This window comes from Dromiciops gliroides, chromosome 2 (assembly GCF_019393635.1).
Source record: "Dromiciops gliroides isolate mDroGli1 chromosome 2, mDroGli1.pri, whole genome shotgun sequence".
Taxonomy (NCBI): domain Eukaryota; kingdom Metazoa; phylum Chordata; class Mammalia; order Microbiotheria; family Microbiotheriidae; genus Dromiciops; species Dromiciops gliroides.
Window position 1 is genome coordinate 112,113,159 of NC_057862.1, and position 19,207 is coordinate 112,132,365.

General features: G+C 39.2%; 1 protein-coding gene across 2 annotated transcripts in view; it reads right to left on the minus strand.

Annotated features, from left to right (window-relative positions):
- The window catches only part of SLF2 (SMC5-SMC6 complex localization factor 2), a 49,819-nt gene that overhangs the window by 17,478 nt on the left and 13,134 nt on the right, over window positions 1–19,207 (minus strand). For both annotated transcript variants that reach the window (XM_043982502.1, XM_043982503.1), the window contains exons 4-11: window positions 18,063–18,120; window positions 13,475–13,974; window positions 12,759–12,829; window positions 9,955–10,077; window positions 8,759–8,926; window positions 6,759–6,861; window positions 2,645–2,720; window positions 1,273–1,411 (exon numbers count right to left, since the gene is read on the minus strand). In XM_043982502.1, the coding sequence (XP_043838437.1) occupies window positions 1,273–1,411; window positions 2,645–2,720; window positions 6,759–6,861; window positions 8,759–8,926; window positions 9,955–10,077; window positions 12,759–12,829; window positions 13,475–13,974; window positions 18,063–18,120 (1,238 nt within the window). The remainder of the gene's footprint in view (window positions 1–1,272; window positions 1,412–2,644; window positions 2,721–6,758; window positions 6,862–8,758; window positions 8,927–9,954; window positions 10,078–12,758; window positions 12,830–13,474; window positions 13,975–18,062; window positions 18,121–19,207) is intronic.

Sequence of the window (19,207 nt, forward strand, 5' to 3'; positions counted from 1 at the left end):
CCTTTTCTCTCTTCACATCCTTACCATTCCTTTTTCCCACTCCTCTATAGACATTTCTCACTTTCTGTAAGTTTGCATTATGCAAATTTAGCTTTATGATGTAAAGAATTCTGAAAGAAATCCCTATTCCAAAACCCCACAGCACCATGCTCTCTCCACTCCTGCCCCTCAGCTTAGTACTCTGTGGCCTCCAAACCGCCCCAAATGAGAAACAAAAACCCTCCCAGTGAATACAAAATGGACTTGTTTCCACAGCATCAAAAGAAAACCCTGTTCTGCTTCCCCCAGCTGGCCCCCAAGAGTGTTCCTTCCTTCTATGCTCAGGTACTGATTGTCCCTGACCTGCCATGTCACCTGTCTGGGTCTGGCTCCCACATGTTCTTCCTCTCAGTTCCAATCAGGTCCCCTCCTGTTCTAGCTTTTGTTTCCAGCCCAATGTGTCAGTGAATGACATGCTGGCCCCCTCAGCTCTCTCCCTCCACAGGCGAAAGGATCTCCCTCCCTTTTGCTGTAAGTACAACTCTGTAGAACAGTCCATTTACGAAAAATGAGAATGTCTGTACTCAGTCTACCAATGCTTAATTCTCAACAGGAATGGCAATCCCATGACCCTTTCAAATTCACTTAGTCCAAGCCCTCTTCTAGCCACAATCTACTTTCTAGACAAGAAAGGACTATCAAGAACAGCAGCTTTGGGCAGCTAGGTGGTGCAGTGGATAAAGCACCGGCCCTGGATTCACGAGTACCTGAGTTCAAATCTGGCCTCAGATACTTGACACTTACTAGCCGTCTGACCCTGGACAAGTCACTTAACCCCCATTGCCCCGCCAAAAAAAAAAAAAAAAGAACAGCAGCTTTAACACGACCTATAACATAAGAACTGAGCTCCTGCTTTTGTTATGATTCAGGAGTCCTTAAGTTACATTTCTATCTCCTGTACACAGGGTAGACAAGAAAATTAGGGTGAAAAACAATTTCCTGGAGCAGTTAGGTGGCGCAGTGGATAGAGCACTGGCCCTGGAGTCCAGAGTACCTGAATTCAAACCCGGCCTCAGACACTTGACACAAGCTGTGTGACCCTGGGCAAGTCACTTAAGTCCAATTGACTCAAAAAGAAAGAAAGGGAAAAAAGAAAAAGAAAAAAGAAAAACAACTTCCTACACTACAATTTGAAAACGTAAAACATTTCTTTAATACAGCTTAAAAATTAGCCTTCTACCCCCCAAAACATTAGTACTAGTAAACTGTGCTAATATTTACAAGAAAACTTACAAAATATTTTCATTAAAGACAGGCTGGAAATTCTGCACAGGAAATAAACACTTAAAACTAACTCCCATGTTGATAAACACAGTTGCTATATCAGAGAGTGATGGGATCCAAGGCCAAACTGATGAACCACTAGTGGCATCTAGAGAAGAAAGGAGACAAAATATTAATTCCATTATCGTAGAAATTTTTCCAAACTAGAAAATTTTTTTTCTTTTTTTTGCAGGGCAATAAGGGTAAAATGACTTGCCCAGGGTCACACAGCTAGTGTCAAGTGTCTGAGGCTGAATTTGAACTCACTGCGCCACCTAGCTGCCCCCTATTTTTCATCATCTATTCCAGATTTCATGATGAAATTTAACATAGGAAAACAAGATTTTATAGTAAATAAACTGATTTTAGAGAACTCTAAAAGCAATCGAAAAGCATACTACCAATGCTTCATCTAGAAAGCCTATGGCTCAACAGATGAATGACAGTGAGGAAGAAAACCATTCTTTGTTATTTGTTCAGCCACATTTACTAATTATTTCTAAGTCTAGTTAACCAATGTTTAACTAGACTTAGAAATGATATTGCTCTTGAGCTCCACCTATTACCAAATTGAAGATAAATCACCTTCTACAGATTTACATAATCCACAGGTAACAATAACATGTTGCTATATGCAGAAGTCTTCTCTCAAAAATAGCAATTGCACCCCCTAAAAAAATTAAACTGGCCTACAACTGTTATCCTTATCATAGAGCATGATGCCAATCTGTTTCTCAGTGTAATACTGTTTGTTGCTGTTGACTACATCCCAATTAATTTTTAACTTCCAATTATACCAACACTTCTGGCAAAGCAACCCACAAGCTGGGAAATTACCCAATTAGGGCTGTCACTTAAATGATTTGGAAACTCTTTTCTCCTGTACAACTGGAACACACAGATACTCTTTTTAACTTTGGTCAGAAACAGGTCACGAGCACCTCATTCTATTACTACCCATTTTAAAACTATACAAGCAATTTAAATCACTAAACATACTTAATCCTCTCCAGAGGCAGCTGGTAGTATAAAGTGCTGGCCTAGAGTCAGGAAAACCTCAGGTCAAATCTTCCTCAGACACATCTAGCTCCATGACCCATAAGCAAGCTGTTTAATCTGTTTGCCTCAGTTTACTCAAATGTAAAATGAATAAATAATAGCATCTACCTCACTTGGTATCTTTATTTGTTTTTTTAAAAGACACTCGGCATATAGTGAGCACTACATAAAATCTTATTCTCCCCTTTCCTTTCTTCCCTCCCCACAACATGAGAGTCCCAAAGCAGGCAGCATCCAACAGCTCCATACTGACAAAATAGAAAGAATACATCTGGATACTTACCACTTCTAATTGTTATGTCTATCAACGTATTCAAAAGCTGTATAGAAACAATATGGTCTGTGTGAACTGACATCATCTGTCAAAAGAAAATCACTATTTAATATTTTTTAAACAAAACTTAGGGGAAAGCACAAATGAAACTGTGGCAATTTTATATATTTTGTAACGAGAGCCAAAAGGCAGTATGTGTGGAAAAAGCTGAAGGCATCAGACTGTACTAGTCTTAGCCAGGGGTGGTAACGTTATCAGGTCCCAATCTGATAAACAACTTTTAAAGTGACAAACCCACAAAAGACTGAACATGGTACAAGGGACTCTAAAAGGGACTGACATGGCCACAATGTCTTGCACATCAGTGTTTAGATAGGGGAAGCAAAAAATGGGAGACGGTGCTGATCTGAAAAAGATTTGGGGGTTTTAATGGATTTCAAGTTTAACAAATCAAGAACATGATATAACACCTTTGATTTTTGCAGTCACTAGGCTGGTGGACTAAAGAAATGCTACAGATGGAGGGTGTCTATATTTAAACAAAGTATCTGACAAGGTCTCTCCTAGTATACCTGTGGAGAAGATGGAGAGGTACCACCTAGCTGAGAGTACAATGAGGTAAATTTGGAAGTAACTGAATGGCTGGACCCAGAGTAGTCACTAATTGATGTTTAACAGTTTTGTCAATGATTTGGAGATAAAGGTATAGACGGCATGCAGATCCAATCTGCTCTGACAGGAAGATGAGAGGGGCATCTCTGCAGACAGTAGAAATCAGGTTTGAGATCCCTAGATGCTGGATCAAAGAAGTTAAACAGGCATCTCTGCCACTGACTACTTGTGCATCCATAAGCAAGTTACTTCTCTTCTTGGGACCTCAGTTTCTCCATTTATAAAACGAGGAGTTAGAGGGATGATCTTTTAGTCTCCTTTCTGGATCTAACAACCTATGATTCTATGAGACAGAGCAACAAAAACAAATGTCAAGTTTTTAAGCTTAAGGTTTTGAAAAACCTATTACTTAAGGACAGGGTAAAGGAGATCTGCATTATTGAGCAGAGAAATACAAATTAAAACAACGCTGAAGTATCACCTCACACCTATCAGCGTGGCAAATATAACAAAAATGGAAAATATTGGATGTTGGAGGGGATGTGGGAAATCTGGGACACTAATCCACTGTTGATGGAGTTGTGAAAAGATCCAATCATTCTGGAGAGCAATTTGGAACTATACCCGAAGGGCTACAGAACTGTGCATACTCTGATCCAGCAATACCACTGCTAGATTTATATCCCAAAGACATCCTCCAAAAGAGAAAAAGACCTATTTGCACAAACATATTTATAGCAGCTCTTTTTGTGGTGGCTAAGAATTGGAAATCAAAGGGATGCCCCTCAATTGGGCAATGGCTAAACAAGCTGTGGAATATGATAGTGATGGAATATTATTGTGCTATAAGAAATGACAAACAGGATGATTTCAGAAACGCCTGTAAAGACTTGTATGAACTGATGTATAGTGAAGTGAGCAGAACCAGGAGAATGTTGTACAGTGACAGTAATATTGTTTGATGAAGAACTGTGAATGACTTGACTATTCTCAGCAATACAATGATCCAAGAAAATTCCAAAGGACTATGTATGGATGAAGCATCCTATCCACCTCCAAAGAAAGAACTGATATTTATTGATGGAACACAAACTGAAGCATGCTATTTCCACTTTCTTTTATTTTTTTCTTTTATTCAAGTTTTCTTATACAAAAGGACTAATATGATGTTTTACATAATTGTACATGTATAACCTGTATCTGATTACTTACCGCTTCAGGGAAAGGGGAGGGAACGAGGGATAAAAATTGGAACTCAAAACTATAAATAAAAATGTTTATTATTTAAAAAAAAAATAAAGGAGATCTGGCTTGATAGAAGTGCACGTGAAAAAAAGATCTGAAGTTTTAGCTGACCATTAGCTGTTACTACTGCTTCTGCTGGTATATCAGTTTAGGTTTTGTCCTTGGGATTAAGTATAATGATAATTATAGACAGCATTCAGGTTTTATATAACCCAACAGGGGTTAGGGAGGGAGAAATGGAAAGAAAATAAAATCTATTCAGATCATTCATGGTAAATTTCGAGATCAGCAATGGGGGAGACTACTGGCCAAAATCTATCTGTAACATTATATTTAATTCTATACTAAGGAGGACACTGAAAAACCAGAGATCAACCAGGATAAGGAAGGGTTCAGAAAACATGTCAGAAGGAATAAAGGAGGAAAATGGAGATAGTAGACTTAGGGAAGGTAAAAATAGGCACCTTGCAATTATAGAACTAGTAACACTATTTAGTGGAAACTTTATTGAGAGATAAATTTAGGTGCTGGTCTTGGCCCTGTCACCAACTAGCTACATGACACTGGCAGTCATTTCTTCTCTCAGGGCCTCACTTAACCTTATCTGTAAAATAAGGGGATTGGGCTAAATAATCTCTGATTTCCCTTCTAACCCATAAAACTTCTCAAGCATATCAAATAATCCTAAAATGTTAAGAGTTCTAAGATACCTTAGAGATCATCTAGTTTTTCCCAACTCATTTCCAATAAAAGGAAACTGATGCTTATGTAGTCTAAATGATTTGCCCAAAGTCACAGCGCTTTGTTTTTCAGTCATTTCAGTCTTCTCTGACTCTTTGGACCCTATTTGAGGTTTTCTTAGCAAAGATACTGGAATGGTTTACTATTTCTTTCTCCATCTCATTTTACAGATGAGGAAATTGAGGCAAACAAGGTTAAGTGACCTGCCCAGGGTCACACAGTTAGTAAGTGTCTGAGGCCAGATCTGAATTCAAGTCTTCCTGACTTCAGGCCCAGAACTCCATTCACTACACCACCTAGCTGCCTAGTTAGTGGCAGAACTAGTACTAGAACTCAGATCTCCTGACTATCAAGTCAGTACTCTTTTTACTGTATTGCAGTCTCCATTCAATATCTTCAAGCATGTTTTTTTTTTCTATTAGATTGGGGAAGAAGCAAACTATTAATGTCACAAAAACCTAGAGAAGAAAATACTAAGATTATGATGAGCAGTTTGCTGACTGGAGTCATCTTTAATTTCTCACTTTTATTCTCACTCTCACTCTTATTAATTTCTCACTCACATGTCTAATTACTTGCCAAATTTCTTTAATTCTACCAAGACATCTGTCCCCTTCTCTCCACTCACAGTGCCTCAACTCTCATCTGGACTATTTAAGCAGTCTTGTCAGTGGTCTCCCTGCCTCCAGGCTCTCCCCTCTCCAAGCCATCTTCCATGGGGATGCCCAAGTGATATTTCTAAAGCACAAGTCTGACCATGCCAATAAGCTCCAGTGGCTTCCCTCTTACGATCAAACAGGATCTCCTCTATTGGGAATGTTAAGCCTTTGGCAACCTACCCTTGTAGCCATGCTAGACATTATCAAAGAGGACTTCTTTCTTGCTGTTTCTCAGACACAACATTCCATCTCTCATCTCTGTGACTTTACCCTAGTTGTTCCCCATGCCTATATCTAACTCCTCTTCATCTCAGTCCCTCAGGATCCCTAATCCCATTCAAAGACCATATGAGGACTTTCTCAATCCTCTCAGCTGCTAGTGCCCTCCCCCAAATTACCTTATATTTACATTTGATTATACTTACATGTATGCATGTAAATGTTTATACATGTAGCCACCTATAAAAACTTAAGTCCTTTTCAAGTAGGGAATGTTTTATACTTCGGACTTGTCTCCCAAGCATCCAATCGAGTGTTTGGCACGTAGAAACTAGTATGCTAAGTAGTGGACTGTTTGTTACTTGCTGTCTCCCTGGAAAGAACATCAACTCTTTGACAGCATTTGTCTTAAGTCTCCCAAGTGCCTAACGGGTTAGCACATGTCAAGTCACTTAATAAATACTGTTGGCTGATTAGGCTAATACCTCTTACTTTCTAATACCTTTCTAATGATCTTCATCACGTTCAAACAAATTTATCTAGCACTTTCTGTGTATGAGTTATTGTACACAGTTCCTTGTCTTCAAGGAATAATCTCATAAAGGAAGATAACCCAAAAGATGAGGCATAGGCATTATTCCTTTCACCTGAAACAGCCACTTTAACACAGGTATAGGACACTGGATGTAGTGATAGGCGGTGCTGAGATATCCTTGTGTTGTTAAAAAAATTTGCTGTGTTATTCCAGATCTGCAAAACAAGGGAAACCAAAATTTTACCCTAGGACATTAAAGTAACATTCAGCTGAAAACAAAAAAAGATCCTTATTCTGATTTAGCTAGTGCACACACAGTCATCTCTTCCCCTGTTGTTGGTTAACAACTTGTCTTAAATGTACAACTTGTTCAAACACAATCTACTTTTGTTGGTTATGGGTTTGCCCTGATTTGGTACTTACTGGTTATGTTGCAGGGGAGCAACTGGAACTTACTGCTTGCCACAGTGATCTAAGTTCTATCTATAAAATGACTTAGAGATGGAAGATGAATTGGGGTACAGCTTAATCCCCAAGCATGTTCTATAAGGTTTTCCTTACCTAAAGGCAGAGCAATTTGGGAGTCAGCCCTCGCCTCTCTCTTCACTGCTAGCTATGCCTTGTCTAGCCTAACCTCTGGGGTACACAGATTACTCCACCTCTTCAAGTTTAGGTTTAGACAAGCACACTTTCCTTCTCTAATTCAACTAAAGTGGTAAAAAGCTTTTGTTTAAGAAATTCAGGGGCAAACCAAGATAGCAGAATAAGATAGGTCCTAACATAAGGAGATTATTTTCTATTTAACTCTTACTGACTCCCTAACCCTGAATTCTTTTAAAAATACACACACAACCCATTTTTTTTTGGGGGGGGGTGGACGCAATGAGGGTTAAATGACTTTCCCAGGGTCACACAGCTAGTGTCAAGTGTCTGAGGCCAGACCTGAACTCAGGTCCTCCTGAATCCAGGGCCAGCGTCCTATCCACTGAACCACCAAGGCCCCCCCCCCCACCTCCGAATTTTTTTATATGAGTCTTACCCCTCCCATCTGTTACCTTCAGGCTCTTTAATCTGCTGGACCATCACATATCATGTGCATCCCCATCCTCCCTCGCCTTCTCCCCCAAGCACAACAGTTACCAACTGGGCCTTGGTTATCTCCACCTTAGGAAGGCACAACGGCAAAAAGAAGTGATGGTGGAAACAGAGGATGCAGAGAGTAGGTCTTGGTTCTGTTACTTACAGGTCCCTCTACTTCTTTAGTTTTAGTTTCCTCATCGGTAAAATGAGAGAGACGGACTGGAAAGATGACTTCTAAAAAGGTCCCTTACAGCTCTCTATTTTATGATCCTAGGATACCTGTTAATTTTCAGCTAGCTGTTTCCACTTCTTTAGTCACTCTCTACTCCCTGAAGTGTCTTTGGTTCACTTTGTAGTTCAGTCCGAAATTCCATCTAGCCTCTACTTGCAATATATCAGTAAATACCCCAGTACTAATGGTAGTCAAACAGAGGGGTAGATACCAGGAGCTCTGGGATAAAAACCTACTTGAGAAGGAAAAAGAGCTCATGCAGGTTCAGGTGTAATTGCCATTCACTCTTCCAACTTGGGGTTTTTCTTTAAGTTCTCCCCAGATATGGAATGATTAATGATAAGCTAGACTCCCTGGAACCTACTATCTATAGGAAGAGACTTCCTGGGACAGACTGTATCATCTTTGAATAAGTGAGATAACGAATTGACTTGCCACCTTCTATTTTAATCAGGCAATACATGAAGCAAAAATAAGTTTGAGAGTATACCAGACAGGTTATACAAAGTATATCACCAGGGCAGCTAGGTGGCGCAATGGACAAAGCGCTGGCCCTGAATCCAGGAGGACCTGAGTTCAAATCTGGCCTCATACACTTGACACTTACTAGCTGTATGACCCTGGGCAAGTCACTTAACCCTCATTACCCGCCCCTCCCCCCCCAAAAAAAGAAAAAAGAAAAAGTATATCACCCTCTGAGAAGAATAATGCTTAAGATCAAATTCTAATTGTGAGGTTTCTACATGTGCAATATTTTTTTGTTTTACACTGTAAATTTTTGTTGTTGCTGTTTTCCTTACTTAAGGATAAGATGTTCAATAGCATTCTTTGGAACAAAATTACAGTCCCTTAAATCCAATGTATATTGATTAAAAATTTTCCCATAATCGGAAAAGTGAAATATTTCTTCACCAGGATGGCAATCAGGAATAGCATCAAGAGCAATTAAGAATTTCTTTATAAACTTCCTATAAAAAAAAGAAGAAGCATTATTGAGGACTAAACAGTATTAGTATACAATAAAGAATTCAAGTGAATATCAATTCCTGCATCTTCTGTTTCATTTTTTAAATCAATTTCAAGAAGTACTAAAAGTTAAAGGTTTGCTCAGATTGAGCCAAGTTTGGAGGTAGCAAAGTACAACAGGGGGAGCAGTAGGCAGTCAGGAAAACCAAGTTCAATAGTTTGTGTTCTCATACCAACTAAGTATGTGAATTCCAGCAAGTTATTTCACTTGTCAGAGCTCAGTTTCCTCATCTATAAAATGAGAAAGTAGTTGTAATGGTCTTTTTTTTTTAAAGTGAGGCAATTGGGGTTAAGTGACTTGCCCAGGGTCATACAGCTAGTAAGGGTCAAGTGTCTGAGGCCGGATTTGAACTCAGGTACTCCTGAATCCAGGGCCAGTGCTTTATCCACTGCGCTACCTAGCCGCCCCCTGTTATGGTCTTTTAAAAACGGCTACAAAGTAAATTTTAAATGATGATTCGCATTTATATCATGCTCTAACTTTTGCAAAGCACATTTAGTGTAACCACTCTATCTGAGGTGGGTATAACAAGAATAACCATTTTAGAGAAGAGGAAACTGAGACAACAGAGGTTATTCAGACCTAGGTTCCTCGAACTTCAAGTCCAATTATCTTTCCAATGCATACCGCTGACCCTAGCCTAATGACTTAAGTCAATCCTGGATCAGGGCAACTAATATAAGAGAATGTGTAACATGAGGTTTGTAAGCATGACTCTCTTTTTGCTATTAGTACAAAGTCATGATTGTCACTGAGAAAAGTGAACTGAGTCAGGAAATAAATGCACTGGGGAATGGCCCTTCATGCTGTCACTTCATCATAGCATCCTACCTTTTTTCTAACCCACATCGCCAGTGTTTACAAAGTAACCAACAGCATGAAAAGAGGCAATTAGATCTGTTGACTAAATACTATATAGAATTTGAAATGTCATTGAAATTGAGGACATGTTTACAAAAAGCTTTTTACCTGTGCTCTTCTTGGAGTTCTCCCTTCTCATTTGCATTTTCTGATTCTTCTGTCTCAATTAGAGATTTCATTCCCTGACCTTTCACCAAATCTTCCTTTAGTTCTTTTTCCCATTCATCTGACCTAGGAGAAGTAAAAGAATGACAAGATAAACATTATTTTTATTTTAAAGACCTCTTAATTTTTATGACCAGCTATAAAATACAAGAGGGACAGCTAGGTGGCACAGTGGATAAAGCACTGGCCTTGGATTCAGGAGGACCTGAGTTCAAATCCAGCCTCAGACACGTGACACTTAACTAGCTGTGTGACCCTGGGCAAGTCACTTAACCCTTGTTGCCCTGCAAAAACAAAAATACAAAAAAAAAAAAATACAAGAAAGCCTTTGCTATAAAATACTTTGCTATATGAAACTTAATCATTTTGCAAGACTAATTTATGGTTCAAAGTAAAATGTAAAATGCATTATAGTTCAATTCTCTAAAATATGCGAAATCTAAACATTGGGTGTTCTTGTCCCCAGTTACTAGTATTCTAAAAGGATCTCCAGCACTATAGTCTTTCAACAGATTTCCTATATCTTCTCCTAGTTCAATGTTGACCTCAATGTCCCTAAGCAAAGAGAGTAAAAAGTCCAAGAGAATAGAGACTCTTGATATGTTTACACATGACTTTTATCATACATTCCTTTATTTTAGACTGGCCAAACGATAAAAAGTTTTCTAGAATGTTAATTGTTTCTCAGGAGGTTTAAGTTCTTTTAATTAAGTTTTCTTACAGGCCCATAAAATATGTAACCTAGAGAGTCAACAGGCAAGAATGAACTTTTAGACTTAAATAAACTGATGTATAGTGAAGTGAGCAGAATCAGGAGAATGATGTGCAGTGACAGCAACATTTTTTTTTTTGTTGTTGTTGTTTGTTTGTTTGGGTTTGGTTTTTTTTGCGGGGCAATGGGGGTTAAGTGACTTGCCCAGGGTCACACAGCTAGTAAGTGTCAAGTGTCTGAGGCCGGATTTGAACTCAGGTACTCCTGAATCCAGGGCCGGTGCTTTATCCACTGCGCCACCTAGCTGCCCCCAGCAACATTGTTTGATGAAGAACTGTGAATGACTTATCTATCCTCAGCAATATAATAATTCAAGATGATCCAAAGAACTAATGACGAAGTATACTCTCCATCTCCAAAGAAAGAACTTATACTGAATGCAGACTGAAGCATGCTATTTTTTACTTTCATTTTTTTGATTCAAGTTTCTTATACGAAATGGCTAATATGGTAATTTTTACACAGTTGCACATGTATAACCTATATCTGATTGCTTACTGCTTCAGGAAGGAGGGAGGGAAGGGAGGAACTCAGAGGAATTTGGAACTCAAAACTTTAAATAAAAATGTTTATTATTTAAAAAAAAAAAAAGGAAAGAATCTTTCAGGCAAAAACCCTGTTAGCACTTTACAATGAGCACTGAAATATAAAAAAAATTTTTACTTGTGCTTTTAATCCTAAGGCTTTGTCCTATCAGTCAGATGTTATTGTTGTGGGAAACAAAAATGATTTATACAGTGTCATTTAATAATGTAATATTTTATTTTAAAATGAACTTAGAGTCTATGAATAAGATAACGCATCTCAGACAAATAAGTTGATACTATGTGAAGAGACCACTTTTTTCCAAAGCAAATTATTTATTTATTTTGTGAGGCAATTGGGGTTAAGTGACTTGCCCAGAGTCACACAGCTAGTAAATGTCAAGTGTCTGTGGCTGGATTTGAACTCAGGTCCTCCTGAATCCAGGGCCAGTGCTCTATCCACTGTGCCACCTAGCCACCCCCAAATCATTTATTTATGTCTTTTTTTTTTTTTTTGCAGGCAACGGGGGTTAAGTGACTTGCCCAGGTTCACACAGCTAGTAAGTGTCAAGTGTCTATGGCTGGATTTGAACTCAGGTACTCCTGAATCCATGGACGGTGCTTTAACCACTGTGCCATCTAGCTGCCCCCTATTTATGTCTTTCTTACAGCCATTGTCACTTCCTAGTGATGACCCATCTCCATCCAACAGAACCCTTCACTGCAATACAATGTTAGCTAAGCAAAATAAACCAATACAATGGCTATGTGCAAGTGATCTAGTTGTTGTATATAAGCCTTAGAATGGCTCATTTTGCAACTGTTGTCTACTATTTCTCTGTCAACAAGGAGACAGAGGGGCAGCTAGGTGGCGCAGTGGATAAAGCACCAGCCCTGGATTCAGAAGGACCTGAGTTCAAATCCAACCTGACACTTGACACTTGCTAGCTGTGTGACCCTGGGCAAGTCACTTAACCCCCACTGCCCCACCCAAAAAAAAAAAAGTGAATTGTAGCTTACATTTGGGGTGGCTAGGTGGCGCAGTGGATAGAGCACTGGCCCTGGAGTCAGGAGTACCTGAGTTCAAATCCGGTCTCAGACACTTAACGCTTACTGGCTGTGTGACCCTGGGCAAGTCACTTAACCCCAATTGCCTCACTAAAAACAAACAAAAAAACAAGGAGACAGACATACTTTACCACCAGTACTCTGAAGTCAGGATTTATGAGACCATTATGCTACCATAAATGCACTTTTTGGGGGGAGGGGGGGAGAATGACTTTGTAAACAAAGGAAGCTACTGAGATAAGTCTTTTCTTTATGTGTATAAGTCAGGTGAGAACTATGCTGGTAAAGAAAGTTTGGCCTATGACCACACAACCTTGGGTTCAGGGAAGCCATGCTTCCCTATGAATTATGGTCAATCTAATTGAATAACGCACAGTGCTAACCTTGTAGGATTTTCGTTCTCCTTTGCTAGCCGCTCTAAGCTGTTCTTAAAACACTGGTAACGAACACTTACCTACAATGAAAAAGAAAATTTGAAATATATTTTGCAACATAGCTTTTAAAAACAAAATCAGGTTATTTGGGGAGTCATTATTCAGGAATTGGAAAGCTCATTTTCTAGTCCAAGCCTTACAGGCATGCTAAAATTGATATCCTTCTTTAAAGTGACATCTGGACACTACTATCAAGTTAGAGATGTTAATAACAAGATATTCAATAATCCATCCTTATCTTCTTTATACAGTACTACTAACCTTAGTCATAAGAAACTGAGCCCATAAATTCAAGACCTCAGTGTTATATCTCATCTCTACTTCTTAATTATATTTTGAGCTCATTAAATCACAAATTCTAAAGTAGTGAGTTTTTAGGTAGCCTATTCAACAACCATATTTCAAAACCAAACATTTTAGAATTTAATTCAGTTTTACTCCCAAGGTAGAATGAAGGATCTTGCTAACTTACAGCCTCTAACTCCTGATACCTTCACACTCTAACTTTGTAAGTTACTCACAAATAATAAAAACCAAAAAGCATGTAGGGAGCTCATTTGCTGAACTAGGGAGCAACAAAATACACCCCCCATTTTTTTAAGAACACTTTTCCTTAATCTACTTTCCCTCTTTCAAGGCAATATTAATAAAACGGTACCACTTACTGAAACATCTGATGATGATGTGCTAGGGTTTTCTGAAAGAACAAAAGGTTTTTCTGGAGTTTCAGGTTGAATGGAATTCAAAGACATGATTTCTTGCAGTGGTTTTAATACAACATCTTCCTCATCACTTTCCAGGCTACAATCCACATTTTCCTCATCACTATCAAGATCGACTTTTAGTTCTTTTCCCAGTATACCACTAGTGGAACTGGAATTTTCTAAGTTTTCACATGAAGGCCTTGAAATGCTTGGGCTGCACAAAACATCATCTCCAAGTGCTGCTGGAGGATCATTAGTAATACTGCTGTTTCGAAAAAGCAAAGATTTACTAGAGTTTTTCATTGAAGATGTAATGATATTTTTGAAATTCCTCTCTCTTTGTTTCTTGATCCAGGATGACACAGAATCATGTGTAATTAAAGGTAAGGGGGCCAATTTCCCTTTTTTAGAAGATGAAACCATGCACGTTTTAGTATTTGATACCCCAGAGGATTCAGCCCCTAAAATACATAAAAGAGAAAGTGTTTCACTTCATTTGATGCCAAACTGTAGAAAGATGTATTTTTCTGAAGGCTGATACTGTTTTTAAATCTGTGGCTTTTTCTGAGATAAAGGTCAGTACTGTGCATGAAAATATAAGCAGGAAGTCCCACAACCAACAACTAATTTTCTTTGGTATTTGCAATGTGAACCTGGCCAGTACTTCCTCATAAGCAGCTTGACCAGGTACACACAGCCACTGAAAGTCAGCATCAGAACATGAGCCTAAGTCTCACTGAGGCAAGCTCTACATATGCACTACACTTTTAAGAGGATCTCTCTGCAAATGAGTTACTTTATACTGGTCTTTGAATCCAGGATTCAAGCTTGAAAGGGAGAATAGAAATCCAACCCTCTTATCTGGCTTTGTATCTTCAGTGCCTAGCACACCATTTCTCTTAACACCATTGTCTAGGCTTGTGATTCTCTAATAAGTGCCTTTCACAATTTTGTTTTGCTTCTTTTGAATCAGACTTGTGTTTTCAATCAGTATAGCTAACTTCTAGTAAGGAAATGCCTACCTGGTGCAATGGATAAAGCACCGGCCCTGAATTCAGGAGGACCTGAGTTCAAATCCAGTCTCAGACACTTGATACTTACTAGCCATGTGACCCTGGTCAAATCACTTAACCCTCATTGCCGCCCCCCCCCCCCAAAACCCTCCTACCAATGCAGATCAGTACCAACTCTTCAACTGATAGCCTTAGACAGTTAGTTGTCTGGAGCACTCAGAGGCCAAGTGACTTGCCCAAGGTCACAGAGCCAGGTTGTGTCAGAGCCAGGATTTGAACCCTGGCTATCCTGACACTGAGGCCCTATCACTGTACCACATTGCTTCTCATATGGCAGTGTGGTAAAAAGTTTTAACAGTCGGTTAGATAATGGAGAGATGCCAGGTTTTTTTTAGGACCACCCTTTTGGGGAGGAGACCAACAGCATGAGCTACGCACACCAGTCCGCCTGCGATGCACGCCAGATTGCCTGCTGAGCACTCGACTTCCGGGGTGTGAGCATAAAAGGCAAGGAGAGAATGGAAATGGAGCTTTTTTTCCTGCTCTGCTGGTCTCCTGGCTGAGCTGCACAGACGCAGACTGGAGTTTGATTTGGCCCGGCTCTCGGTTAACAGCACTCGCTTGACTCGGTCTCTCGCCCCAAAGGTGGCCTTCCGCTTTTGGTGAGTTACGGAATATAGACTAAGCCTAGACTTAAGACAATTTGTATTGTATTTCTACTTTCCTATCCTTCTAATCAACATCACCTTGTGACTACCATACAATAAAAGCTCTATCTAGAAAACCAGAAGCTTCTTCCATTTACTAGTCTGGGAGATAAATTAAGGGAAAGGTTAAGTAGGGTAGATTTATGATCTAATATCCAATTTTAATCTCACAGCAGACACTAGATCTGAGCTGTTGCCCAGATTTTCCAAAGTCACACAGTGATCATTTAAAAAGCACATCTCATTTGGTCTTCACTACACACCAGTGAAATTTACTGCCTACAGTTATTACAACTCCCATTTTATAGACTCAGAGAGGATCAAATCACATAAGAAATCTTGGATCAGAACTCGGGTCCCTGGCTTCTTTGCTTTATAACATGTTGCCTACAGGTATGAAAAATTAATTATCTGAGTAACTTGATTAGGACACATCACAAAACCTGGGTAACCTGGGACATGAATTTTTAAAAATCCCACTGAGTTTGATAAAACACATTATGATATATTCTAACACATTTCTTTCTTTCTTTCTTTCTTTCTTTCTTTCTTTCTTTCTTTCTTTGTGAGGTAGTTGGGGTTAAGTGACTTGGCCAGGGTCACACAGCTAGTGTCAAGTGTCTGAGGATGGATTTGAACTCAGGTCCGCCTGAATCCAGGGCTGGTGCTCTATCCACTGTGCCACCTAGCTGCCCCTAACACATTTCAAACTATTAAAATGTGTCACCTCTATTTCAATTTGCCTGTATATACAGATGTGGCCTTAGTCCCATTTTCTTTCCTTCATTCCAGGTATAGTACTCCCATTTCTTGACTGGAAAAAATAGGTCAGAATAATTTAGTTTTCAATGGATTAAGTGACTTCCTGTTGTTCAGTCACTTTAGTCAGGTGAGTTTGCCATTTCATTCTCCAGCTCATTTTACAGATAAGGACACTGAGGCAAACAGAGTTAAGTGACTTGTCCAGGGTCACACAGCTAGTTTAGTGTCTGAGGCTGGATTTTAACTCAGGTCTTCCTGATTCCAGGTCCAGTGCTCCATTCACTACACCATCTAGCTGCTGTAAATCCCTTGTTAGGCCACAAATAACTGATATGGTATAAGAAGACTAGGAGACAAAGAAAAATAGGGGACTTGGGATAGACTGTCCTAATTAAAAGTTTAAAGTCAAGGGGGTAGCTAGGTGGTGCAGTGTCCAGTCCTGGATTCAGGAGGACCTGAGTTCAAATCCAGACTCAAACATTTGACACTTACTAGCTGTGTGACCCTGGTCAAGTCACTTAACCCTCATTGCCCTGCAAAAAGAAAAAAAAAAAGGAAGCCAACTCCCACATTAGGCAAATTTCTTTCTAGAGAATTGTCATGCAGAGAACAACAATAAGAAATCCCCAAAACAAAACAAACAAAAAGAAATCCCTTCACTGTTCTAGAAAAAGAGCAATCCATCAGAATGAGGATTAAGGAAAAAACTTAAGGTATTAGTTGAAAAGGTTGAAAAAGCCAGTTATAGGTGATAGTTTTGATAATCAATCATTTAATAATTCCTATCTGAAATGGAAGCAAAGACCCGCTCAGGAGAGCAAAGCAGTTACAACTGACCATTTCTCCCCAAAAAGTAAGCTAGAGCAGGTTCTATAAAGAGAGTTAGCAGAGTATGGCAGAAAAAGAACTGGATTTGGAGTCAGGAAAGATCTGGGTTCAAATTTTACCTACAACTTACCAGCCATGTGATGATGGGCAAGGTACAATGTCTCTGACACTTCATTTATTCATCTGTTAACATCCCCAACAAATGCTCTCCCAGTCTTTAGTTGAGGACATCATTTAAAGGAGAAACCACAAATGTTCCTAAACCACTAATTTCACTTTTGGATAGTTCTCATTATCAGGTAGTTTATCTTTATACTGAACCTTAACCTACATTTTCAGATCTTTCATCCATTACTCCTAATCCTGTCTGGCTTTTGTGGGCAAAGTAGAATAAATTCCTCTTTCATATGATAGTCCTTCAAATACTTGAAGACAATTATCTTGTTCCCCAATTCCTTCAACCAACCCACAGATTTCAGGGTCTCCAGTCCCTTCTTCATCCTTGTCCTCTTCCTCTGAACATATCCTAACTAATCAATGCCCATCTTAAAAGGTGGAAGCCAGAAACAGATATTGTCTGAGAAGGGCAGATTACAGTGAAATTGCAAGCCACTCTCTCTCTCTTGGGCTTAGTTCTCTCATCTGTAAAAAGAAGGAACAGGCTTGGATCTCTAAGGTCTCTTCCAAGCTCTAAATCCTTTGAGTATAAGACTACATACACTAGGACCAAGATGTTAAATGGAATAATTACACCTGACATCTGTCAACACTTTAAGGTTTACAAAGCATGTACAATGTATTATCTCATTTGAGCAACAACCTTTTAAGGTAGTTGCTACTATTATCACCATTTTACAGGTGAATAAACCAAAGCTCAGAATTTAAATGGCTCATCCAAGATCACATAGCATACAAGGGCTGAGGGCAGAGATCTGCCAATTCCAAATCCAGCACTATTGTCCATTATGCCACCCTGCTCAAATCTTTTTTGGAAGGGGGAAGGGGATAAGGGAAGGGAAGGAAGACATAGGACACAGAAGAGTGAGAATAGGACATACATTTCATGCACAATAAATTCAAGATTTTACCTCTTACTGTGAGATCATCATTTTACCACTCTTAACTAATTAAGAGCTTCAATTCATACTGAGGAAGGAAATAATATTCTCAAATAACACCTTTATTTCAATGCAAACCTTTATTTATAATTCCACATCCTATTTAATAGTATGGTTCTACCTGAAGCAGCCTCCAGTGAATCAAAATGTAATCTTTTTCTTGAGTGGCATCCATTTTCCTAGTAACCAAATGAGAAAGTCACTTTATGAGCTCTAAGTGTGTAAATTTTTTTACAAAGAAATTAAATACACCCTCCACACCCCACAACCCCAAGAGTTAGGAAAAACTTATATATTAACGCAAGATTTAAATCTGTTAGCACCTTTGAGCTATAGTTTAATAATTTCAACTTTTGTTACCATAAGAGCTAAGGACACCAGGGTTCAGAAAATAATGTAGTTTTCCTATGTTCAATTTAAATTTTAATAAATAAGGGAGAGGGGGCAGCTAGGTGTCGCAGTGGATAAAGCACCAGTACTGGATTCAAGAGGACCTGAGTATAAATCTGGCCTCAGACATTTCACACTTACTAGTTGTGTGACCCTGGGCAAGTCATTTAACCCTCATTGCCCCGCCCCCTCCCAAAAGACTCCCAGTCTCCTGTAATCTTACAAAGATTACAGACAGCAACTCAATCACATCAGCCAATTCCTTTAATACCCAGGGATATAATTGGGCTTGGTAACTTGAATAAAAACAGCTTAGGAACACTCTTACTATCCCTAGATGACTGCAGTAAACAAGAACAAAGAAAGAATGGATCACTTTCTAATTCCACCAATGGGGAAAAAACCCAAACAACCCTGTTTCTCTGTATCAATTTAAGAATGACTTCTTAGAATTCTTCCAGAGGATGGATGTAGGAAAGATAGAAAACCAGCACCCAATCCACCTAGTATCAGAGGCTCCCTTAAAAGAAGACAATTGTGAGGGCAGCTAGGTGGCGCAGTGGATAAAGCACTGGCCCTGGAGTCAGGAGGACCTGAGTTCAAACCCAGCCTCAGACACTTGACACTTACTAGCTGTGTGACCCTGGGCAAGTCACTTAACCCCTACTGCCCTGCGAAAAAAACAAAACAAAGCAAAACAGAAGACAATTGTGTGACATCAATTACTACGTTAAAGAAGTTCTAGGACTTTACAAATGTAGCCACTCAGTTCTTACTACAAATACCTGGTGAAAGTCTACTTTTTTCTGGGATAATATTCTGCAAGGCCTGTTCCTGTCTTGGTTTGAATTTTTCTATGTTAGAGGGTTTTGAAGA